Genomic DNA, 27,233 nt, shown 5'->3' on the forward strand with positions numbered 1-27,233 from the left:
CACAATTTCCTACATGAAATAACAGACACGGTTGATGAAGGTAGTGCAGTAGATTTTTTATATGTGGACTATAATGTCATTTAATAAAGTATCACAGGACAGATTTATTCGGAAAATATTAGCACATAGTATTAAAAGGACGGTGTTAACTTGGGTACTTAATTGGCTAAGGGATAGGAGGCAGGAAATAGTGAACAGTTGTTTTTTTCTGACTGGAGAGAAGTATGCAGTGGGGTCCCCCAAGGAAGCATTGCTTTTCTGGTTATATATAAATGACATGGACTTAGGTATAAGGAGTACAATTTAGAAATTTGTGACATGATCTCGGAAAATGAGATCAGAAATGATATAATCGCATTCAAAATAAGGAGAATAAGTATTATTTAAATGAATCAAACTCAGGATTAAAACCTCTAGTTCGGACGGATTACATCCGTGCATTTTAAAAGAATTTAGGGGAGAGATAGAAGAGGCACTATTACATATATTTAATGATTCATTAAAAAATGTGTAGTGCCAAAGGACTGGCAGATAGCTAACATTACACCTATATTTAAGGAGATAGAATATGTCCAGGGGACTATGGAGCAGTTAGGTTATCAGTAGTAGGAAAAATAATGGAATCCCTAAAAGGGGAAAATAGAAGAACATCTAGAGACCAAATCATTATCATAGGCAGTCCCTCGAAATCGAGGAAGACTTGCTTCCACTCTAAAAGTGAGTTCTTAGGTGGCTGTACAGTCCAATGCAGGAATTACAGGTCTGTCACAGGTGGGACAGACAGTGGTTGAAGAAAAGGGTGGGTGGGGAGCCTGGTTTGCCGCAGGCTCCTTCCACTGTCTGCGTTTGATTTCTGAATGCTCTCGGCGACGAGGCTCGAGGTGCTCAGCGCCCTCCTGGATGCTCTTCCTCCATTTTGGGCGGTCTTGGGTCAGGGATTCGCAGGTGCTGGTGGGGATGTTACACTTTATCAAGGAGGCTTGGAGGGTGTCCTTGAAGCGTTTCCTCTACCCACCTAGGGCTCGCTTGCCATGTAGAAGTTGCGATCAGAGCACTTGCTTAGGGAGTCTTGTGTCGGGCCTGCGGACAATGTGGCCTGCCCAATGGAGCTGGTTGAGTGTGGTCAACACTTTGATGCTGGGGATATTGGCCTGGGCGAGGACACTGGCGTTTGTGCGTCTATCCTCCCAGTGGATTTGCAGGATCTTGCGGAGGCAGCACTGGTGGTACTTCTCCAGCGCTTTGAGGTGTCTGCTGTATATAATACACGTCTCTGAGCCATATAATAATAGTCAACATGGATTTCAAAAAGGGAAAATCTTACTTGACCAACTTCATTGAATTCTTTGAAGAGGTAAGAGAGAGAGAGTAGACAAGTGTAAAGCTACAGATGATATATTTCTAGATTTCCTTATTTCAATAAGGTGCAACATTGAGAATCCGGAAGCCTCGGGACCGAGGCCGCTCTGGATTCTGTGTATTTCCGGACTTCAGAACGCCTTTCCGACGTCCAAGTTCAGAAACGCCTGGGCCAAGTAGACAGATAGGTAGGTAAGGGAGGGAGGTGGGTCGGCCCGAGGCGGCCTGAGGCAGTGGGGGTGAGGGCAAGTCAGCCCGAGACGGGCAAGAGGTAGGCGGCGTCCCGAGGAGGGGGCCCGCATTCCGGAACATTTTACGGATTTTCGACGCTGCACCTGTACCACAGAAAAGACCAAGGAATAAGATCAGGCCATGTGGCGTCATGGGCAATTAACAGAACGGAGAGTTAGCTGGCTGAAAGGCAGAAAGCAGAGAGTAGGGGAAAGGGTAGCTATTCAGAGTGGCAGAAAGTGGTGTTCCACAAGGATCAGTGCTGAGACCACAGTCGTTCACAATTTATCTGGGAGTACAAATACACAAATCACTAAAAGTTGCGACACAGGTCAATAAGGCCATAACAAAAGCAAAGCAAACACAAAAATTTATTTCTAGAGGGTTGGATTGAAAAGTAGAGAAGTTATGCTAAACTTGTATCGCACCTTGGTGATACCACACTTGAATTACTGTGTACAGTTCTGGTCGCCATATTATAACAAGGATATAGAGGCCCTTGAGAGGATAGAAAAAGGATTTACATGGATGATCATAGAATTATAGAAGTTTACAGCACAAAGAGGCCATTTCGGCCCATCGTGTCCACACCAGCCAACCAAGAGCTATCCAGCCTAATCCCACTTTCCAGCTCTTGGTCCGTAGCCCTGTAGGTTACGCCACTAAGTGCACATCCAAGTATTTTAAAAATGTGGTGAGGGTTTCTGCCTCTACCACCCTTTCAGGCAATGAGTTCCAGACCCCCACTACCCTCTGGATGAAGACATTTCCCCTCATATCTACTCTAAACCTCCCCCCAATTACTTTAAGTCTATTTCCCCTGGTTGTTGACCCCTCGGCCAAGGGAAACAGGTCCTTCCTATCCACCTCTATCCAGGCCATTCATAATTTTATACACCTCAATAAGATCTCCCCTCAGCCCCTTTGTTCCAAAGAAAACAGACCCAGCATCTCCAATCTTTCCGCACAGCCAAAATTTGCCAGTGCAGACATTCTTGTAAATCTCCTCTGCACCCTTTCCAGTGCAATCGCATCTTTCCTGTAATGCGGTGACCAGAACTGCACACACTACTCCAGCTCCAGTGTTTTATACAGTTCAAGCATAACCTCCTTGCTCTTGTATTCTATGCCTCGACTAATAAAGGCAAGTATTCCATATGCCTTCTTCACCACCTTATCTACCTGGCTTGCTACCTTACGGATCTGTGGACCTGCGCTTCAAGGTCCCTTTGTTCCGCTACACTTTTCAGTAGCGAACCATTTAATGTGTATTCCCTTGCCTTGTTAGACCTCCCCAAATGCATTACCTCACACTTCTCTGGATTAAATTCCATTTGGCACTGTTCTGCCCACCTGACCACTACATTGATATCTTCCTGCAATCCGCAGCTTTCTTCTTCATTATCAACCACGCAGCCTATTTTAGTGTCATCATACCCGCAACATTCAAGTCCAAGTCATTGGTATATACCACAAAAGGCAAGGGACCCAGCACTGAGCCCTGCAGAATCCCACTGGATACAGCCTTCCAGTCATAAAAACACCCATCAACCATTACCCTTTGCTTTCTGCCTCTGAGCCAATTTTGGATCCAACTTGCCATTTTGCCCTGGATCCCATGGGCGTTTACTAATGCGACCAGTCTGCCATGTGGGACCTTATCAACAGATTTGCTAAAATCTATATACACTACATCAAACGCACCGCTCTAATCGACCCACCTGGCTACCTCCTTGAAAAAGTCAATCAAGTTAGTCAGACATAACAAATCCATGGTGACTGCCCCTGATTAATCCATGTCTTTTTCTAAATGTAGATTTATCCTGTCCCGCAGGATTTTTTCCAATAATTTTCCCAACCACTGAGGTTAGGCTGACTGGCCTGCAATTACTCATTCCATCCCTTTCTCTCTTTTTAAACAAAGGTACATTAGCAGTCCTCCAGCCCTCTGGCATCACACCTGTAGCCAGAGAGGACTGGAAAATGATAGTCAGAGCCTCCGCTATTTCCTCTTTTGCTTCTCTTAACAGACTGGATTACATTTCATCTGGACCCGGGTACTTGTCCACTTTCAAAGCTGCTAAGTCCCTTAATACTACTTCTCACTATGTTTATCTCATCTAATAGTTCACACTCCTCCTCCCTCGTTGCAAAGTCTGCACCACCCCTCTCTTTTGTGAAAACAGATGCAAAGTATTCATTAAGAAACATATCCATATCTTCTGCCTCCACACAGATCTCTAATAGGCCCCACTCTTTCTCTAGTTAGCCTCTTGCTCTTAATGTATTGAAATAACATCTTTGGGTTTTCCCTGATTTTACTTGCCAGCACTGTTTCATGCTCTCTCTTTGCTTTCCGATATCTTTTTTAATTGCACCCCTGCACTTCTTATACTCCTCTAGAGTCTGTGCAGTATTGAGTTCTCGGAATCTGTCATAAGCTTCTTTTTTTTCTTTATCGTACCCTGTATGTCCCTTGACATCCAGGGGGCTCTAGATTTGTTAGACCCATCCTTTTTATTAAAAAAAAGGAAACATACTTGCTCTGTGCCCTCAGGATCTCCTCCTTGAATGCCCCCCACTGCTCTGACACTGATTTACCATCAAGTAGCCGTTTCCTGTCCTATCTTGGCCAAATCTCATCTCAGCTCAGCAAAATTCGCTTTATCCCAATTGAGAATTTTTTTCCTGGTCCACCTTTGTCCTTTTCCATAACTACCCTAAATTTGACTGAATTATGATCACTAGCACCAAAATGCACTCCCACTGATACCCCTTCCACCTGCCCCTCTTCATTCACCAAAACCTAGTTCAGAACCACCCCCTCCCTTGTTGGACTTGTTACATACTGGCTAAAGAAATTCTCCTGAATGCATTTTAGGAATTCCACACCCTCTGTACAATTCATACTGCTTTCCCCCCAGTTAATATTAGGGTAGTTGAAATCCCTCACTATTACAGATCTGTAGTTTTTGCACTTCGCAGTAATTTGCCCACATATTTGTTCTTCTATCTCCCTTGGTCTGATTGGGGGTCTATAGTACACTCCCAGTAGTGTGATCGCCCCTTTTTTGTTCTTCAATTCAACCCATGTGGCCTCGTTTGATGATCCTTCTAACACGTCATCCCTTCTCACAGCTGTAATTGTTTCTTCAATTAATACTGCAACCATCTCCCACACCCCCACTCCTTTTTTACGCCCCTCTCTATCCTGTCTGAAAACCCTGTAACCAGGAATGTTGAGCTGCCATACACATCTTTCTTTCAGCCATGTCTCAGTAACAGCTATATCATACTGCCAAGTGTCTATCTGTGCTCTCAGCTCATCTGCCTTATTTCCAATACTCCTTGCATTAAAGTATATACAATTTAGTGGTGCCAAACTCCATTGTTGTCTATTTTCCAGTCCTTGCTTCCTCTCTTCCAAATTCACTTACTACTTTTCTGTTGCCTCATTCCAGCTTTGCTTCTCTCCCCACTGAATCTATTCTCCGGTTCCCACCCCACTGCCAAGCTAGTTTAAACCCTCCACGAGTATATTGGTCCCAGCTCTGTTGAGGTGCAACCCGTCCGGCTTGTACAAGTCCAACCTCCCCTAGAAACTGTCCAAATGCCTCAGGAATCTGCAGCATCTCTCCAGCCACGCATTCATCTTCTCTATCCTCCTATTTCTGTACTCATTAGCACATGGCACCAGCAGTAACCCGGAGATTACTACCTTGGAGGTCCCGCTTTTTAATCTCTCTTTTAGCTCCCTAAACTCTGCTAGCAGGACCACATCCCTTTTTCTACCTATGTCATTGATACCGATATGGACCACAACCTCTGGCTGTTCACCCCCCCCCCCCCCCCCCGCCACCAGAATGTCTTGCAGCCGTTGTGACATCCTTGACCCGAGCACCAGGGAGGTAAAATACCATTCTGGAGACGCCCGTCTGCTCCTGACTATCGAATTCTCTACCACTATTGCTATTCCATTCTTCTTCCTTCCTCTACCCCACCACCCCACCCCCGCCGCGCGTACCGTGCAGCTGAGCCACCCGTGGTGCCAGAACCTGCGAGATTATAACACCAGAACTTGAGAGATTATAACTAGCAGGAAAGGATGAAGAGGCTGGATCGCTTAAAATGATGAAAGGTTTTGATAGAGTAGACAGAGAATGTTTCCACTTGTGGGGAAGAGCAAAACAAGAGGCCATCTATATAAGATCGTACAAAAAATTCTCAAAGGCATACAGACAGGCTAAGTGAATGGGCAGACATTGGCAGATGGAATATAATGTGGGAAAAGTGTGAGGTTATCCACTTCAGCAGGAAAATAAAAAAGCAAATTATTATTTAAATGGAGAGAAATTACAAAATGCTGCAGTACAGAGGGACCTGGGGGTCCTTGTGCATGAAAAACAAAAAGTTAGCATGCAGGTACAGCAAGTAATCAGGAAGGCAAATGGAATGTTGGCCTTTATTGCAAAGAGGATGGAGTATAAAAGCAGAGAAGTCCTGCTACAACCGTATAGGGTATTGGTGAGGCCACACCTAGAGTACTGCATACAGTTTTGGTCTCCGTATTTAAGGAGGAATATACTTGCATTGGAGGTAGTTCACTAGGTTGATTCCTGAGAATGAAGGGGTTGATTTATGAGGAAAGGTTGATTAGGTTGGGCCTATGCTCATTGGAGTTTAGAAGAGTGAGAGGTGATCTTATTGAAACACATAAGACATAGAGGGCTTGACAAGGTAGATGCAAAGAGGATGTTTCCCTTCATGGGGGAATCTAGAACTAGGGAGCATAATTTCAGAATAAGGGGCTGCCCATTTAAAACTGAGATGAGGAGGAATTTCTTCTGAGTGTTGTAAATCTGTGGAATTCTCTGCCCCAGAGAGCTGTGGAGGCTGGGTCATTGAATATATTGAAGGCGTAGATAGACAGATTCTTGATTGATAAGGGAGTGATGGGTTATGGGGAGCTGGAAGGGGAGCTGAGCCCAAGATCAGATCAGCCATGGTCTTATTGAATGGCGGAGGAGGCTCGAAGGGCCAAATGGCCTACTTCTGCTTCTATTTCTTATGTTCTTATGTCACCAAGAAATAAAATTGGGAATTCAGAAGAAACTTCTTTACCCAGAGTGGTGAGAATGTGGAACTCACTACCACAGGAAGAAGTTGAGGCGAATAGAATAGATGCAGTTAAGGGGAAGCTAGATAAGCATACAAAGAAGGGAATATAGGGTTATGCTAAGAGTTGGATGAAGAAGGGAGGCTCAAGTGGAGCATAAACGCAGACATTGACTGGTTGGTCTGAAAGGCCCGTTTCTAGGCTGTATATTCTATGCAACAATGAAAGTGGGAAACACAGAGGATGCAATTATAACTAAAAGCTATTAAGCAAACATAACATGCAGGTATTTACAAAAAAATAAAAACATTTATTTCTTACATTGTTTCGAATTTCCGTCCTGTCGATATGCCTGTTACCCTGCCCTCCAGGCGTCAAAGATGGCTTGAAAAAGATGGATCTATTTGCAGCTCCAGAAACCATCATAGGGGCTTGAAGTTTCTGGACTGGAGGAGACTGTGTTTCCTGCTGAAAATAAACAGCAGAATTGGATTTTAGAACTTCTAATTACAAATATTTTAATTGCCAATTTATTTGTAATTGTGGTCCAGTTAAATCAAAGCCATCTTAAAATTATTCTTTCAACAATTCAATAATCAAATGTTAATTTATTTGCCTGTGGAAACAGAGAAATCAATTGCAGATTGAACCTCCCTTATTTGGAACCCTCAGGATCTGGCCTGTTCTGATAAGGGATTTTTCCAGACGAGGGGTGGTCACGTTAAATTGGATGGTACAGGTACTGAGCAAGGGGATATCAGGTCTGGCTGGCTTGGGGCTGGGAGTATGGCAGAGACACATTGGGGGGGGGGGTGGGGGGTGTGCCGGTGGATCGCGGGATCAGACCAGCGATTGCGGGAGTCGGCAGCAGGAAGGACTTCAATTTCTTCATGTCGGAGTTCTGCGCATGCGCCACCCGATGGCCGGGAATGGTTCTGGATAAGGGAGGCTCAACTTGTGCTATACTTAGTACCCAAATGAAGACTAATGACATTGTACGTAAAAGGCTTCAAAAAGTAAGGCAACCCAAAAGACCAAATAATTTCCTCAATGTAAAATTACAAATAGACTGGATACATTGAAGTTCAGAGGCAGCACTTCTTTACAAAGGCCGCCTTCTTCTCTTTGCCAAATCTAGCAGGCACTCGCTCACTGTGCTGTATGCACAGCTTAGTCCTGTGAATAGACAAATGAAGTACTTTCACCCAGCAACAGCTGAATGTACCATCAACGGCTGCTCTAGCAGTATCGTGCTTCTGCTACTTAAGCCCATTTGACCTCTGTAGCCATTGCTCTATTCCTCGACACAGGTGCAGTACTTCAACTTTTTAAGAACAAACACTGCAAGGCTTTTCAACAAGGTATTTAAACATGATCCGCTGGCACAATACCAAGAAGTGTTTCTTCTTAGAATCACAGCTGTTTGAAATAATAAACAAATCAAACTACCAATGCAAACAGAAAGGGGGCGGAGGGGTGGTCAATACATCTTAATTTTTTTTGCTTATGTCTCAAACTAAGTTATTGGATAACTCTGTTTCCTTGCAACAAGATATGGGATTACACACTTTGTATACTGCTTGGGTTCCTTTAATGAATTTATACCATGTGTGTTCACCTGCCACTTACATGAAAAATAACATCTTCTAATCCCTCCCGGTCCATCAAGAACAAATAGGCAACCTGCTGCTCGATAATGCTTCAAACTTGGCATAATTAAGTATCAGAATAGAGCCTAGACCTTTTTTTTGAAAAAAGGATCTCTTTTCAAGTTATATTTTCCAAGTTACCCCTTCAAATGGAAATATATACATTTACCCAATATGGTAAGGGTTCCACAATATCCTACCTTTCGCACCTTGGACTGCCATCCAGTAACATCTATGGTACTTCTCTCCAAGGGCTGAAACAAAATTCATAATGCAAGCATGACCAAAGAGTGGTGGGAGGAGGATTAAAATATTAGTTAAGATGAGGAAAGAGAAGGGAGAAAGCAGTTTATAAATTCTGATTAAAGTATTCAGAGTTCTTCCTACTCCTAAAACTGAAATAGTCAATCTCAGTTTAAAACAAGATGCTTAGTGAGCTACAACAGCTTGAGTGTAATGAACACTCATCAGCAGGAATACGTGCTTTTTTTTTTTAGCAACATCCAGCATTGCATGTTCAGTGGGTCTGGTGCCCAAAATTATGTTTTACAGAAATCATAGAAGTTTACAGCACAGAAGGTCGTCATTTTGGCCCATCGTGTCCATGCCGGCCAACAAGAGGCTATCCAGCCTAATCCTTTTTTCCAGCTCTAGGTCTGTAACCTAAGTATTTTTTAAATGTGGTGAGAGTTTCTGCCTCGATCACCCTTTCAGGCAGTGAGTTTCATTCTCCCACAACCCTCTGCGTGAAGAAATTTCCTCATAAATCCTCTCTAAACCTTCTACCAATTACTTTAAATTTATGCCCCATGGTTGTTGACCCCTCTGTTAAGGGAAATAGGCCCTTTCTATCCACTATATCTAGACGCCTCATAATTTTATACATCAATGAGGTCTCCCCTCAGTCTCCTCTGTTCCAACGAAAACAAATCCAGCCTATCTAATCTGTCCTCATAGCTTAAGATTCTCCACTCCCGGCAACATTGTTGTAAATCTCCTCTGTCCCCCCTCCAGTGCAATCACATCCTTCCTGTAATGCGGTGACCAGAACTGCACGCAGTTCTTCAGCTGTGGCCTAACCAGTGCTTTATACAGTTCAAGCATAACCCCTCTGCTCTTGTATTCTATGCCTTGGCTAATAAAGGCAAGCATTCCGTATACCTTCTTAACCACCTTATCTACCTGGCCTGCTACCTTCAGGGATCTGTGGACATGCACTCCAAGGTCCCTTTGTTTCTCGACACTTCTCAATATTCTACCATTTAATGTGTATTCCCAATTGCCTTTAACAAATCCGTGCTGGCTTCCCTTAATTAGTCCACACTTGTCCAAGCGATAGTTAATTTTGTCCTGGATTATTGTTTCTAAAAGCTTCCCCGCCACCGAAGTTAATTGACAGGCTTGTAGTTGCTGGGTTTATCCTTACATCCTTTTTTGAACAAGGGTGTAAAATTTGCAATTCTCCAGTCTTCTGTCACCATCCCTGTCTCCAAGGAGGATTGGAAAATTATGTCCAGTACCTCCGCAATTTCCACCTTTACTTCCCTCAGCAGCCTAGGATGCATTCCATCCGGTCCGAGTGACTTATCTACTTTAAGTACAGCCAGCCTTTCCAGTACTCCTCTTTATTAATTTTTATCCCATCCAATAGCTCAACTACCTAATCTTGCACTATGACTTTGGCTGAATTGGTTTTCAATTGCTATGTACACACAAACAATCCAGACTTATGAATACTCTTTGTTCCCAAATTACTAGTAGCTGAATTATCTTTGCAATTCTCTTTGATTACAGTCAATGTGTAAAATTTACATCTGAAAAGCCATCTTTATTGGTGCCTAAAAATGTGATTTTTTTTTTTTGAGTGCTATTCACATCCTCAGGGCAAGTCAGCCAGTGACTCAGTTGGTAGCACCCTCACCTGAGTCAGAAGGTTGTGGGTTCAAATCCCACTCGAGACTGAAGCACAAAAATCTAGGCCGACACTCCAGTGCAGTACTGAGGGAGTGCTGCACTGTCAGAAGTGTCGTTTTCAGATGAGATGTTAAACTGAGGCCCCATGTACTCTACCGTGGACGCAAAAGATCCCATGGCACTATTTTGAAGAAGAGCAGGGGAGTTAATCTACTTCCCTAATATTTATCCCTCAATCAACATAACAAAAACTGATTATCTGCTCATTATCATGGTGTACAAATCGCCTGCTGTGTTTCCTACATTACAACAGTAACTACTACACTTCAAAAAAGTACGTCATTGGCTGTAAAGCACTTTGGGATGTCCGGTGGTCATGAAAAGGTGCATTACAACTAATTAATTATAATGTCCATTATCGATTTATTCCATCTTATAAAAACTGCAGAGAAGATAAATTTGAATAGAATAAAATACACTCCAATTATAACAAGATTTGGCATCTTTCATGGAATAAATTAAATGTTTACAACATTTACAAAGCATTATAGGACAGGTTAATTTAAAACAAAACTAGAAATTAAAGCTAGTCTCAAGATGGTTTTTGTGAATATCTAATAAGCCAATTCCAAAATACTAAATTGCCCATCAAAGACAGTTGTTTTCACTTACCATGGACAACGAAGATGTCATTGTAGATGGAATTCTTTTAGCATCCTGAAAGGACAGTACATAAGACGTTACAAAAAGGTTTTTACTTCAATATTTTAGCCAACAATTTATTTTTATTTTCCTTTACCCTCTCAAGTCTCTTCACATTTCTGACCGAAAGAACAGTGCAAGGACTCGACCCAGCCTCCAGTGCCATCCTTTGGCACATGGTGGCTGCTTTCTAATTTTCCTTTGCTGCAAAATGCCAAGCTTTCATTAGCATCTTCTCTCTTTAATATATAGTCAATTATGCTTATTGAAACAAAGCTTAAGATTAATATTTTGCATGCTGGAAAAGAATACAAATACAATCAAAATAAGTTTTATAGTTTCCATTACGACTGTAACGTCAACAAACCACTTAACCTAAAATTTGCATCAAGGAAAAATGGTTTAGGTTTTGTTACCAAATAGTTATACAGAAGACTTTATAAATTACATATTATCTAAAGATTCAGAAGTGATTTTAGATTCAAAATGAAAACAAAACAATTCAGACAGTTATGAAAGAAATTGAGCTGTTTATGCATTTTAATAAAGCAGAACAGCACACTTAAAGAAGGGTAACTTTGAAGGGATGAGGCGTGAATTGGCTAGGATAGATTGGCGAATGATACTTAAGGGGTTGACTGTGGATGGGCAATGGAAGATTATGGGCCCAAGTTTCCACACGTTAAAAAACGGGCGCCCCTCCGAGCTGGGTGCCCGTTTTTCGTGCCTAAAAAAAACCTCGCGATTCTGGAGCGTTATGCAGCTCCTTGTCTGCCTGGCGCAGCGCCGGGGGGGGGGGCGGAGCCTACATCGCGCCGATTTTGGACGTGGGAGGGGGTGGGTCCTATTTAAATTAGTTTTTTTCCTGCCTGCAACGCTGCACGTGCGCGTCGGAGCGTTCGCGCATGCTCAGTGTGAAAAAAACATTGGCACTCGGCCATTTTTGTAGTTCTTTGTAGCCGTTTAATTTTTGAACATTTTTTTAATAAAAGCACATTGCCATCAGCACATCTCACTGTGCAGCCTCCTCACTGTCTCTCCTCCCCCCCCCCCCCCCCCCCAAGCGGGAAGAACGGGCACCTCCCCCGCCCCGTGGGAAAGAACGGACACCTCCTCTCCCCCCCCCCCCCCCCCCCCCCCGGGCAGAACGGGCACCTTCTACCCCCCCCCCCCCCCCCCGCGGGAAGAACGGGCGCCTCCCCGCCCCCCACGGGAAAGAACGGACACCTCCTCTCCTCTCCCCTCCCCTCCCCCACCCCGGGCAGAACGGGCGTCTTCTACCCACCCCCCCGCGGGAAAGAACAGGCGCCTCCTCTCCCCTCCCCTCCCCCGCGGGCAGAACGGGCGCCTCATACCCACCCTCCCTCCCCGCGGGCAGAACGGGCGCCTCCTCTCCCCTCCCCTCCCCTCCCCTCCCCTCCCGCGCGCAGAATGGGCGACCCAGGCTGACTGCAGAATTCTCCGTGCCTGAAGCACTTTCACACAGGTAGGAAGATGGTTTATTTAATCTTTTCTTTGCTTATAAATGTTTATTCAGGTTGGATTTATTTGTATAATATTTGTAGAAGTATAAATAAGGATTTATTGTAGAATTTAATGAGTTCCCTTCCCTCCCCCCCCCCCCCCACCTCGTTTTGGACGCCTAATTTGTAACCTGCGCCTGATTTTTTAATGTGTAGAACAGGTTTTTTCAGTTCTACAAAAATCTTCACTTGCTCCATTCTACTTTAGTTTGGAGTAAGTTTTCACTGTGGAAACTTTGAAATCAGGCGTCAGTGGCCGGACACACACCCTTTTGAAAAAATTCTGTTCCAAAGTAGAACTGTTCGACCTGACTAGAACTGCAGAAAAAAAATGTGGAGAATTGTGATTTCTAAGATAGTCCGTTCTCCACCAGTTGCTCCTAAAAATCAGGCACAAATCATGTGGAAACTTGGGCCCTTAGAGACCGCATGGATGAACGACAACAATTGTACATTCCTGTCTGGCGTAAAAATAAAAAAAGGGAAGGTGGCTCAACCGTGGCTATCAAGGGAAATCAGGGATAGTATTAAAGCCAAGGAAGTGGCATACAAATTGGCCAGAAATAGCAGCGAACCCGGGGACTGGGAGAAATTTAGAACTCAGCAGAGAAGGACAAAGAGTTTGATTAGGGCAGGGAAAATGGAGTACGAGATGAAGCTTGCAGGGAACATTAAGACGGATTGCAAAAGTTTCTATAGATATGTAAAGAGAAAAAGGTTAGTAAAGATAAATGTAGGTCCCCTGCAGTCAGAATCAGGGGAAGTCATAACGGGGAACAAAGAAATGGCAGACCAATTGAACAAGTACTTTGGTTCGGTATTCACTAAGGAGGACACAAACAACCTTCCGAATATAAAAGGGGTCAGAGGGTCTAGTAAGGAGGAGGAACTAAGGGAAATCCTTATTAGTCGGGAAATTGTGTTGGGGAAATTGATGGGATTGAAGGCCGACAAATCCCCAGGGCCTGATGGACTGCATCCCAGAGTACTTAAGGAGGTGGCCTTGGAAATAGTGGATGCATTGACGGTCATTTTCCAACATTCCATTGACTCTGGATCAGTTCCTATCGAGTGGAGGGTAGCCAATGTAACCCCACTTTTTAAAAAAGGAGGGAGAGAGAAAACAGGGAATTATAGACCAGTCAGTCTGACCTCAGTAGTGGGTAAAATGATGGAATCAATTATTAAGGATGTCATAGCAGCGCATTTGGAAAGAGGTGACATGATAATTCCAAGTCAGCATGGATTTGTGAAAGGGAAATCATGCTCGACAAATCTTCTGGAATTTTTTGAGGATGTTTCCAGTAGAGTGGACAAGGGAGAACCAGTTGATGTGGTATATTTGGACTTTCAGAAGGCTTTCAACAAGGTCCAACACAAGAGATTAATGTGCAAAGTTAAAGCACATGGGATTGGGGGTAGTGTGCTGACATGGATTGAGAACTGGTTGTCAGACAGGAAGCAAAGAGTAGGAGTAAATGGGTACTTTTCAGAATGGCAGGCAGTGATTAGTGGGTACCGCAGGGTTCTATGCTGGGGCCTCAGCTGTTTACACTGTACATTAATGATTTAGACGAGGGGATTAAATGTAGTATCTCCAAATTTGCGGATGACACTAAGTTGGGTGGCAGTGTGAGCTGCGAGGAGGATGCTATGAGGCTGCAGAGTGACTTAGATAGGTTAGGTGAGTGGGCAAATGCATGGCAGATGAAGTATAATGTGGATAAATGTGAGGTTATCCACTTTGGTGGTAAAAACAGAGAGACAGACTATTATCTGAATGGTGACAGATTAGGAAAAGGAGAGGTGCAACGAGACCTGGGTGTCATGGTACATCAGTCATTGAAGGTTGGCATGCAGGTACAGCAGGCGGTTAAGAAAGCAAATGGCATGTTGGCCTTCATAGCGAGGGGATTTGAATACAGGGGCAGGGAGGTGTTGCTACAGTTGTACAGGGCCTTGGTGAGGCCACACCTGGAGTATTGTGTACAGTTTTGGTCTCCTAACTTGAGGAAGGACATTCTTGCTATTGAGGGAATGCAGAGAAGGTTCACCAGACTGATTCCCGGGATGGTGGGACTGACCTATCAAGAAAGACTGGATCAACTGGGCTTGTATTCACTGGAGTTCAGAAGAATGAGAGGGGACCTCATAGAAACGTTTAAAATTCTGACGGGTTTAGACAGGTTGGATGCAGGAAGAATGTTCCCAATGTTGGGGAAGTCCAGAACCAGAGGTCACACAGTCTAAGGATAAGGGGTAAGCCATTTAGGACCGAGATGAGGAGAAACTTCTTCACCCAGAGAGTGGTGAACCTGTGGAATTCTCTACCACAGAAAGTAGTTGAGGCCAATTCACTAAATATATTCAAAAAGGAGTTAGATGAAGTCCTTACTACTAGGGGGATCAAGGGGTATGGCGAGAAAGCAGGAATGGGGTACTGAAGTTGCATGTTCAGCCATGGACTCATTGAATGGCGGTGCAAGCTAGAACGGCCGAATGGCCTACTCCTGCACCTATTTTCTATGTTTCTATTACTTGTATGACATTTCTAGCACCATTGCCAGTACCATCTGTACAGTAATCCCAGACCAATGGCAACAAGACAGAGGCCAGATTTTCCTGTTTATTGCTCGGGAGCTTGGCCTGCCCCTAATTAGCCTCAAGATAGCAAAAAACGAAGCTGGACTATGAAAATTAGAGAAACTTTGTTTGAAGATCACAGTGTATTAAAAGGTGGGTGCAACAGTCATTGTAAGTTCCCTATAAGCATTCCTTGTAATCTGTCAGATCTAGCTGGGGAAGTAGCTACAAACTCTAAAACAGTGTTGTTGGAAATCATCATAGACTGAAAGAGCAAAACATGTCAATGAAGTCTCTGGTTTCAAGATAGGATTCTCATGATGGTCCACTTTTCAGGTCATGACAGAATAAGCTTAAACAAATCCCTATGGTCTAGTGGGGACTGGAGGTAGCCTTTGTCCTGCTTTCCTTCCTCAGATAACAATCAGTAATATTTGTTTATTTATAATAACGTCTATCTTCATCAACCTACAAGTAGATAAAGCAGTTTTTGATGCCATCTGCATTACTTTACAGCAACTCCATGCTTGTACTTCTCCAATTAGGTTTCCGCCCTGGCCTCAGCACTGAAACAGTCCTACTCAAAGTCACAAATGATATCCTATCTGACTGTGACTCACTATCCCTCCTCATCCTTTGACATGGTCGACAAACCAACCCCCTTTGTTGTCCAGCTGAGTGGGATTGCCCTCGTCTGATTCTATTCTTACTCATCCAGTCATAGCCAGAGGAACTTCTGCAAAGGTTTCTCTTCTCACTCCTGCACCACTACCTTTGGAGTCATCACCCCTGCCCTCCAACGATCCATTCCTTTAAGACACCGGGATGGCTTTCTTTGTATCAAAGAATCCATTATTCTTCTCGCACCTCAGGTACCTCGAGTAGAGTGGCGTTTGGCAGCTTCACCTTTCAAGGGCAGATCAGAGTGGGCACCACCCTTGCAGGCTCTGGCAGGACGCTGAGCTATGCAGATGACCCATTCCCCCCAATTTGGGAGGGAGCGAGTGTCTTGGGACTTAGGTATGTTCTGGTCTGCCTCACTCCCACCAGTGGGATGGAGCCCTGGGAATTACAGCCCCTGTATTTTTAATGCCAATGGAGTTTGCTGGTTTGCAATGGTGCATTAAACTAGTAATGGTAGTGATATCTATTTAATTGACTCTTACCATATTTTCCAATTTGATGCCACATCAATAAGGCAGAAATGTAACATAATCTAAGGCATACAGCAGTGTAAAGGGATGAGTTTAATACCATGATTCAGAATATGAAAATAGGTGAAGAAAATCACAACAGCACCCATGAACCTTCCAGCAGGAAGACACACTAATTATGAAAAAGGAGAGATCATATTGTTAAAAGTTGTTAGTAACCAGAACTGAGAGGGTAAACTGATCAGGAAAGACTAAAGCTCTTTTCTCTAGAAAGGTGAAGGCTGAAAAATGACTGATGGAAGTCTCTAGAATTATGAAGGGTTTGATAGGGCAGACGTAGAGAAAACATTTCCACTTGCGGGGAGACCAAAACTAATCACCATAAATAAAATATAATCACTAATAAAGTCAATAAAGTATTCAGGAAAAACTTCTTTACATAGAGAGTGGTTAGAATGTGGAACTCAATACTGCAAGGAATAGCTGAGGCGAATAGCATAGATGTATTTAAGTGGAGGCTAGATAAGTACATGAGAGAGAAAGGAGTAGAAGGATATGATAATAGGGTGAGATGATGAGGGGCGAGAGGAGCCTCGCAAGGAGCATAAACAAGGGCTTGGACCAGATGGGTTGAATGTTTCTGTGCTGTAAATTCTATGTAAATTCAGGATCCTTTTCAAATCTCCAAAGATTAAAGCATTTTGCTAGATTTGAGTTGATCATGCTCAGCGACTGAATGTACAATGCGACAGAAAGACAAGGGGCCAAGGCTTGTACCCACAAATGGAGGAGGAATGTATGTCACTATAGTCCCTTAAGGTCTGCAGCAGCAGCAATCCACCTGTAATGTATTTGCTTCATGGGTTCTTGCTTAAGAATTCATAGCAACACATTGCTATTAGGAACTAGCTGGTTTATCAACAAAGGTTTAACAATCACACTACACATTACCAGTTCATCTACTAGGCTCACAACTGCACACCTCATCGTGGATGACCTCGACCCAACTGACTGGGGTTTTATTGAGTCTTGTGAACATCACGTGACTGGCTAAGCCACTCACAATGCAACAGCTCTGCAAACCTGTGAGCATCCTCCTGGCTGCTGTTCAAAGACAGCCTGAGGACACTCAATCCTGCACCTGAAAAGTAAAAGACAGCTTTCTGGAGGCAAGAAGAGATTGTTACTCAGCCTGTCTCAGATCCGCCAATCTGAAGCGCCACTAGCCATGGCTGCTGCTGCATTGGAACCTCTACCAGGAATTGAGGAGTGTTTATGTTTCTCTCTCTTCATTCATACCAGGGATGAGGGACTTCAGTTATGAGGAGATGTTGGAAAAGTTAGGGCTGTTCTCCTTGGAACAGAGGTTAAGAGGTGACCTAATAGAGGTTTTCAAAATGATGAGGTTTTGACAGAAAAATTATTCCCTCTGGTGAGTGGGTCAACAACTAAGGGTTATAGATTTAAAATCTTTGGCAAAAGATCTAGAGGGGAGATAAGCAAAAACATTTTCACTCAAGAATTGTCGGGATCTGGATAGCTCCAGCTGAAAAGGTGGTGGAAGCTGATTCCATAAATCATTTTAAAAGGGAGTTGGACAAGAACTTGAGGATGAGGAACTTACAAGGTTACGGTCAAAAAGAGGGGATATGGAACTAAACACAGGCACCACGGGTCGAATAGCCTCCTTCTATGCTTTAAGTTTCTATGATTCTATCTGTGGTACCCCTCACATTTCTCATCTACACATTGCCCCTTGGCGACATCATCTGAAAACATAACATTTCGTTCCACATGAATGCTGATGACACCCAGCTCTACCTCACCATCACCTTTCTTGACCCATGCATTGCCTCTGTGCTGTCAAGACTGCTTTCCCAACATCCAGCGTTGGATGAACTGAAATTTCCTTCAATTTAACATCAGGAAGACAAAAGCCAGTCTTCGCCTCTCCCTGCCCCCTGGTCACAAATTCCGTGCCTCTCCCTGGCCACTGTCTCAGGCTGAACCAGACTGCTTGGAACTTCAGCATCATTTTTGACCTGGAGTTGAGCATCCAACCCCATATCCTCTCAATCACCAAGACTGCCCACTTCCATCTCCGTAATATCAACTTGTCTCTGCCCCGCCTCACCTTTCTCACAAAAAACAAATTAATCTATTTGTAGTGAGATGTTCTTTGATGACTGGTTTGCACCAATCGCACCCAATATAATTGGAAGATTTTACAGGACAAATAACATGAAATTCAAACTGCCTGGTGGAATCCATAGCTGGTAATACAAAGACTCACCGCCAAGGGACTTGACATCTTTTCTAAAGATTGAAGGATGCGTCTGGCAGTGGCACTTGTCACTCCATAAGATGGTGAACTTGCTGGTTTTGCTTTCATCTGTCTCCTTATTGGAACCTGGTGGTTATTAAGTTCACAACTGATTAGCTTAGTGCTTAAGGAAACTATTCTTTTCACAGATGAAGTAGAGTGTTGCAGAAATGTCAGTGCGACAACTCCCATTTTAATCTTTCCACATTTAAAATCAATGGGAATTACAAACACATGACACTTGCACACCTGGCATAATCACAGCTGAATTGCCTGCCTTGTTCTATTATGGGCAGGTAATTATATGTAGTATTTGTAAAAAAATGTTTTTCTAACGATGCGAGTTTGTTTACTTCTCCTTCCACCTGTCATTTTACTGCCATAACCGTCTCAGTATTACACAGCTCTGTACAAGCTGTGCTCAAAACAAGGCAAGCATCTAAACCACGATGGTGTCATGTTGACTGGCAGTCAACAGGTGCACTGTTCACTACAGAACACTTTACAAGAAATATAATCCAGTCAAATTGTTACAGTACAGATTGACTTGGCATACAAAGTGTGGAACATGGTAGTGAGCATTACTCACCACTCAGGGACATACAGAAGTTGGGAGAAAAGGGAAAAGCGGTGCAGCAATTTACTCAGCAGTATTTGAGAGTAAAGATTGCTACCTCTTCTCTGATTTGCTCAGTATGCAAAGCAGACTTAAAACAAGTTAGGACAAAATACAAAATTCTTGTGGATTCGTGCTTCTATTTTAACACCAATATCTACTTTTAGAACAGTGCAAGTAAACAGCACCAAGTTATACTATGTCGCTCACATTGCCCAATAGTAAATAAAAGCAGAACTCCATACATATATACTTAAATGTATAGAGACAGATATGAGCTTATATAGACACATTCACAACCTCAGCGCTTTACTGCCATGAAGCTGATGACATTTCTAAGTTAGAGAAAAGTTAAGATATTTTCTAATATTAGAAATTTACAGATTGTCTACAAGACTGCTCACTATTTAACTGAAGTTTGAAAAGTTGGCTTTGTACGAATTGAGATGATACTTCAAGGTGGTTTGATATCCAAAGCAAAATGTCAAGTGGATGCAGATTCAGCTGAATTTGTTTTGTTAACTCTTGTGCCACCACAAACTAGGCCTTTTCAGCGATCCAAACATAAAACATCACTCAGATAACAAATAAAGTTAGCAAACATGGCACATGATTTAACTTGAATCATCCAAGACATACATGGATCAATGCCTCCCTTACTAGGCGCCATGGCATAGGTATAGAAATGTTTTTATTTAACTGATCTCACCATCACAAAGTACAACAACAGTTTAAACTATGAAATGCAGTTTAAGCCAGCATAAAAGTCAAGGAACTACTAGAATCTGCAGTTCTTGTACTGAATTAGTCTGCTTGGACTTGAGATACAGAAATTTAGCGAGGCTTTAAAAAAATCATCATTATGCCCAAATTATATATTTCAGACTAGTAGGTTTATTCGGAGGGGGGAGGTTACAATTAAAATTAAACATATTTATTGCAGGGGTTCAAGTAATGCTTTCAATTATCGATTTGCCAACCAAAATACGGGTGATTAGAACAAAAATGTGAAGCAAGATATATAAAAAAAAAGTATAAAAAGGAAATAGATCAGAGTTACATTCACAGTTAACTTTACCTGGTATGGTGTACCTCGCATTTGAGAAGCTCTTGCTGCTGCAGCCCCACCATATGTAGTCTTGCCAGGGTAGAAAGGAGAATCCCCAAGCTGGCTTGAATTTAGTAAAGAAGTACTAATAAAAGACTGGAAAAAGCAAGACCATTTTGAATTTCACAATGTTACAGTTTCAATAATGAGTGTTCAATTATTAGGAACAGGTTAAATCGTATGGCATTGTACTTACTGGAGGTGAACTTCCAAAGGCAGAGAGATTAAAAGACGGCCTTTTCAAGCTCGTAGCAGGCTGCTGCGGGACTGAATGAAAGCGGTCCCCTTCCGGGGACCACAAAGGTGGTAAAGACGCATTCCTTGAAGTCATCACATCTGTAACATTAAAAACAAAAAACTTGATCCACAAGTACACCTTTGCTGTTAAAGACTTACCACTGTTTGAAAGAAAGTATAAAAGCAATTAGTTTTATTACTGAGCTGTATCCCTAGCTGGAACATTTTTCATTATTCTAAACTCCAGAAGACAAAGGGCTAGAAATTTGGTATCGCCTGCTTTGAGGCAGTGACGCTCCTCTTCAGGCGGTAACATAGAAACATAGAAAATAGGTGCAGGAGTAGGCCATTCGGCCCTTTGAGCCCGCACCACCATTCAATAAGATCATGGCTGATCATTCCCTCAGTACCCCTTTCCCGCTTTCTCTCCATATCTCTTGATCCCTTTAGCCATAAGGGCCATATTTCACTCCCTCTTGAATATATCCAATGAACTGGCATCAACAACTCTGCAGTAGGGAATTCCACAGGTTAACAACTCTGAGTGAAGAAGTTTCTCATCTCGGTCCTAAATGGCCTACCCCTTATCCTAAAACTGTGTCATCTGGTTCTGGACTTCCCCAACATTGGGAACATTCCTCCCGCAACTAACCTGTCCAGTACCGTCAGAATCTTATATGTTTCTATGAGATACCCTCTCGTCCTTCTAAACTCCAGTGTATAAAGGCCCAGTTGATCCAGTCTCTCCTCATATGTCAGTCCAACCATCCCGGGAATCAGTCTGGTGAATCTTCGCTGCACTCTCAATAGCAAGAATGTCCTTCGTCAGATTAGGAGACCAAAACAGAACACAATATTCCAGGTGAAGCCTCACCAAGGCCCTGTACAACTGCAGTAAGACCTCCCTGCTCCTATACTCAAATCCCCTAGCTAAGAAGGCCAACATACCATTTGCCTTCTTCACCGCCTGCTGTACCTGCATGCCAACTTTCAATGACTGATGAACCATGACAAGGTAGCGCAGGGGGCCCACTCAATTTTTGGTGCTAGAATGCTGACATCCAAGCGCCTAAAGATGAAAAAGTAAATCATGTTGAAAGATTCAATAAATCTCAACCACACTTCCACTGCTGCAACAAATAAATAAAAGTAGAAAGTGTGAAATTTCAGCACTTACCTTGCACTTCAGACGATATTGCCCCGGGAACGTCACTGGACCGACTGCTTTGCCCTGCCGGTCTCAGCGTCAGGCGCTGAGGTAGGCAAAAGACTGAATTTTGCAAATGTGCCACTATGGGGACATTGCGCACTCGGTGACGTCACAGAGTGGCCGGTGCTAGCGAGTACAAACCGTCAGCGCCGCTGCTAAACCGTCACTGAAGTTCACGGTAGGCACTGACAGCGCCAAGCTCGGGTGGGAGGTGCTTAACCAATCGAATTTCTAGCCCTCAATATATTAACTATATAAACAAAAGACATTATTTATCAAACACTAAACACAACTTCCCATTAGCTCAATGAGTCCAATTCTAGTCTGCTCTAGTTCAGAAAGGGTAGTCGGCCCAGTCAGAGTGACACAGTTAATTCAGAGACTAGGGTCCTGAACTTAAGGAAAGGCAACTTCGATGGTATGAGACGTGAATTGGCTAGGATGGACTGGCAAATGATACTTAAAGGGTTGACGATGGATCGGCAATGGCAAACATTTAAAGATCACATGGATGAACTTCAACAATTGTACATCCCTGTCTGGAGTAGAAATAAAACGGGGAAGGTGGCTCAACCGTGGCTAACAAGGGAAATTAAGGAGTGTTTTAAATCCAAGAGGCATATAAATTGGCCAGAAAAAGCAGCAAACCTGAGGACTGGGAGAAATTTAGAATTCAGCAGAGGAGGACAAAGGGTTTAATTAGGAGGGGGGAAAGAGAGTATGAGAGGAAGCTTGCCGAGAACATAAAAACTGATTGCAAAAGCTTCTATATATACGCGAAGAGAAAAAGATTAGTGAAGACAAACGTAGGTCCCTTGCAGTCAGATTCAGGTGAACTTGTAATGGGGAACAAAGAAATGGCAGACCAGTTGAACAAATACTTTTGTTCTGTCTTCACTAAGGAAGACACAAATAACCTTCTGGAAATACTAGGGGATCGAGGGTCTAGTGAGAAGGAGGATCTGAAGGAAATCATTAGACGGGAAATTGTGTTAAGGAAATTGATGGGATTGAAGGCCGATAAATCCCAAGGGCCTGATAGTCTGCATCTAGAAATAGTGGATGCATTGGTGATCATTTTCCAACAGTCTATCGACTCTGGATCAGTTCCTACGGACTCGAGGGTAGCTAATGTAACACCACTTTTTAAAACGGGAGGGAGAGAGAAAACAGGTAATTATAGACCAGTTAGCCTGACATCAGTAGTAGGGAAAATATTGGAATCAATTATTAAAGATGAAATAACAGAGCATTTGGAAAGCAGTGACAGGATCGGTCCAAGTCAGCATGGATTTATGAAAGGGAAATCATGCTTGACAAATCTTCTGGAATTTTTTGAGGATGTAACTAGTAGAGTGGACAAGGGAGAACCAGTCATGTGGTGTATTTGAACTTTCAAAAGTCTTTTGACAAGGTCCCACACAAGAGATTGGTGTGCAAAATTAAAGCACATGGTACTGGGGGTAATGTACTGACGTGGAGAGAGAACTGGTTGGCAGACAGGAAGCAGAGAGTCGGGATAAACGGGTCCTTTTCAGAATGGCAGGCAGTGACTAGTGGGGTGCCGCAGGGCTCAGTGCTGGGACCTCAGCTAGTTACAATACACATCAATGATTTAGATGAAGGAATTGAGTGTAATATCTCCAAGTTTGCAGATGACACTAAACTGGATGGCGGTGTGAGCTGTGAGGAGGATGCTAAGAGGCTGCAGGGTGACTTGGGACAGGTTAGGTGAGTGGGAAAATGCATGGCAGATGCAGTATAATGTGGATAAATGTGAGGTTATCCACTTTGGTGGCAAAAACACGAAAACAGATTATCTGAATGGCAGCAGATTAGGAAAAAGGGAGGTGCAACACGACCTTGGTGTCATGGTACATCAGTCATTAAAAGTTGGCAAACAGGTATAGCAAGCGGTGAATGCGGCAAATGGTATGTTGGCCTTCATAGCTAGGGGATTTGAGTATAAGAGTAGGGAGGTCTTGCTGTCGTTGTGCAGGGCCTTGTTGAGGCCTCACCTGGAATATTGTGTTCAGTTTTGGTCTCCTAATCTGAGGAAGGACATTCTTGCTATTGAGGGAGTGCAGCGAAGGTTCATTCGACTGATTCCCAGGATGGCAGGAATGACATGAGGAGAGACTGGATCGACTGGGCCTGTATTCACTGGAGTTTGGAAGGATGAGAGGGGATCTCATAGAAACAAATAACATTCTGACAGGACTGGACAGGTTAGATGCAGGAATAATGTTCCTGATGTTGGAGAAATCCAGAACCGGGGACACAGTCTAAGGATAAGGGGTAAGCCATTTAGAACTGAGATGAGGAGAAACTTCTTCACTCAGAGAGTTGTTAACCTGTGGAATTCCGTACCGCGAGAGTTATTGATGCCAGTTCATTGGATATATTCAAGAGGGAGTGAGATATGGCCTTTACGTCTAAAGGGATCAAGGGGTATGGAGAGAAAGCAGCAAAGGGGTACGGAGGGAATGATCAGCCACGATCTTATTGAATGGTGGTGCAGGCGCGAAGGGCTGAATGGCCTACTCCTGCACCTATTTTCTATGTTTCTATGTCAAGGAAGAAGAAAAAACAGTAGCCCGACAAAGATATAGCCCACACTGAAAGTGTAGGAATGTGGATAGGATTGGGCTCAGGTGTGATGCAGCCATGTTCAAACAGCAGAAAACAAATCCCCGCCATCCAAGCTCACATGAAGAAAGGCAATTTAGTTCAGTTACCAGAGGGTTTCCAATAGGCAGCACTGTGGAACAGTAAGTGAACGCAGACATTTGAGTATCGAGTACTTGGTCATTTCAGACATTGCAAAGGCTTAACCTACTCTACAAGCCAAGATGAACAGAGGGACATTACCAATAAAGGTTTAAGTTTTTGCAGACAGCCAGAATCCAACATTTACAATTCCTCCAGACATGGGAGCAATACCATTGGAGAAAGGGAAAACAGTCAACAGCCATGTTGCAGCAGAGTTAGCTGTTCAACTGTAATGTTATTCTAAACACATTTAACTTGTCTTGCGTAATGAGACAGAGTTAATTAGTAAGCGCACAGTAAGGGATTGTCTGGGGAAGTGCAATTATAAGTGTTATAATAGAGATTTAAAAACCAGGAAAGGACGACCAAAAAATTAATAGAGGGAGAAAATAGAATACGAAAGCAAACTAGCAGGAAACATAAAAACAGATTGCAAGAGCTTCTACAAGTATGCAAAACGAGAGTATGTAGCACAGGTAAATGTGGGTCCTTTCGAGACCAAGACAGGAGAAATTATAAATGGGGAATAAGAAAATGGCAGACGTTAAACAAATATTTTCTATGTCTTCACAGTAGAAGACACAAACATATATCAGAAATAGTGGGAGACCATGGCTCTAATGAGAGCGAGGAACTTAAAATAATCATTATTAGTAAAGAAAATTTACTGGTGAAATTAATGGGACTAAAAACTAACAAATACCCTGGACCTGATGGCCGACATCCATGGGTTCTAAAAGAGGAGACTGCATAGATAGTGGATGCATTTTTTGTGATCTTAAAATATTCCCTAGATTCTCAAATAGTCAAGTGGATTGGAAGGTAGCAAAATGTAACACTGCTATTCAAGAAAGGATGGAGAGAAAATAGGGAATTACAGGCCAGTTAGCCTGATATCAGTTGTTGGGAAAACGCTGGAATCCATTATTAAGGAAGTGGTAACAGGCCACTTAGAAATTCCTAATATGATTGGGCAGAGTCAATACAGTTTAATGAAAGCAAAGTTTGACAAATCTATTAAGTGTTTTTTTGAGGATTGAAAGGTCGATAAAGGAGAACCAGTAGATATAGTATATTTGGATTTTCAAACAGGCATTTGATTAAGGTGCCATCCAAAAGGTTATTACACAAGATAAAGGCTAATGGGGATGGGGGCAATATATTAGCATGGATAGAGGATTAGTTAAAGGAGTGGAGGATTAGAAAATTGAGACTAGGAATAAAAGGGTTATTTTTAGGTTGGCAGGCTGTAACTAATGGGGTGTGGCAAGGATCAGCTTGAGCCTCAGCTATTTACAAACTATATTAATGACTTAGATGAAGGGACAGAGTCTAACATATTCACGTTTGCTGACAATACAAAGCTAGGTGAAAAGTAAGCTATGAGGAGGACACAAAGAGTCCGCAAAGGCATATGTACAAGTTAAGTGAATGGGCAAGGTGGCAGAGCATGCAGAAAGCAAGCGCAGGCAGCGGAAGGAGCGTGCGACAAACCAGTCTTCCCATCCACACTTTCCTTCAACAGTCTGTCCCACCTATGACAGATACTGTAATTCTCGTATTAGACTGTTCAGTCACCTAAGAACTCACTTTGAGTGGAAGCAAGTCTTCCTCGATTTTGAGGGACTGCCTATGATGATGATGATGATGATGGCAGGTGGCATATAATGTGGGGAAATATGTGGTTGTTCACGTTGGTCAGAAGAATGGCGAGAAACTATTAAATACTGGTGCTCAGAGGGATTTGGGTGTCTTGTACACGAAACACAAACTTAAGAGGGAGCTATTCCATTGAGACGGGCTCAACTTAAACCGGGCTGAGACCAGCGTCCTGGCGAATCGAATAACTAGGGCTGTGGATAGGTATTTAAACTCAAAAAGGGAGGGGGGGGGGGGGTGGAGAGAAGGGGTCAGGTGAGGAAATTTATAAATCTAAAGAGAATAGCAATAGAACAGTACAGCAATTTGGGTGAAAATATGCAGTGTGACAGGAAGGGCCAGAGAGTATAATGTAGCAAAGAATAAGGTCAAAGCAGAGAATGGTTAAAAAAAAATTAAATTAAAGGCTCTTTATCTAAATGCACGAAGCATTTGTAACAAGATAGACGAACTAGTGGCACAAATAGAAATAAATGTGTTTGATCCAATAGCCATTACAGAGACTGGTTGCAAGGTGACCAAGGTTGGGAACTAAATGTTCCATGGTATTTAATGTTCCAAAATCACAGGCAGAATGTAAGAGAGGCAGGGGGGGGGGGGGGGGGGGGGGAAGAGGAGGGAGGAGGGGAAGGGATAAAGGATGAAATAAGGACAGTAGAGAAAGGGTCTCCCCTCAGATCAGGAATTTGAATCAGTATGGGTGGAGATAAGGAATAACAAAGGGCAGAAAACACTGGTGAAAGTAGTATATAGGCCTCCTAACAGTAACTGCAGCATTGGACAGAATATTAATCAAAAGTAATAGGAGCTAGTAACAAAGGTAATGCAATAATCGTGGGGGCAGGGGGGGAGGCGACGACACACACTTTAATCTTCATATAGACTGGACAAATCAAATTGGCAAAGGTAGTCCGGAGGCAGAGTTAATGGAATGCATTCGGGACAGTTTCCTAGAACAATATCTCATGAAACCAATCAGGGAACAGGCTATTTTAGATCTTGAATTGTGTAATAAGACGGGTTAATTAGCAATCTCATAGTAAAGGATAATCTGGGGCAGAGTGATCATATGATAGA

At 43.1% G+C, this 27,233-nt stretch overlaps 1 protein-coding gene across 7 annotated transcripts in view; it reads right to left on the minus strand.

The window, feature by feature from the left end:
- Positions 1–27,233, minus strand: part of nup153 (nucleoporin 153) — an 87,986-nt gene that overhangs the window by 39,847 nt on the left and 20,906 nt on the right. For 4 of the 7 annotated variants that reach the window (XM_070880653.1, XM_070880652.1, XM_070880647.1 and 1 more), the window contains 6 exons: positions 20,475–20,614; positions 20,249–20,374; positions 18,525–18,641; positions 10,942–10,986; positions 8,556–8,609; positions 7,028–7,174 (listed from right to left, as the gene is read on the minus strand). In XM_070880653.1, coding sequence (XP_070736754.1) covers positions 7,028–7,174; positions 8,556–8,609; positions 10,942–10,986; positions 18,525–18,641; positions 20,249–20,374; positions 20,475–20,614 — 629 coding nt within the window. The remainder of the gene's footprint in view (positions 1–7,027; positions 7,175–8,555; positions 8,610–10,941; positions 10,987–18,524; positions 18,642–20,248; positions 20,375–20,474; positions 20,615–27,233) is intronic. The other 3 variants (XM_070880650.1, XM_070880649.1, XM_070880648.1) reach the window with 3 other exon arrangements.

This window comes from Pristiophorus japonicus, chromosome 5 (genome assembly GCF_044704955.1).
Source record: "Pristiophorus japonicus isolate sPriJap1 chromosome 5, sPriJap1.hap1, whole genome shotgun sequence".
NCBI lineage: Eukaryota > Metazoa > Chordata > Chondrichthyes > Pristiophoridae > Pristiophorus > Pristiophorus japonicus.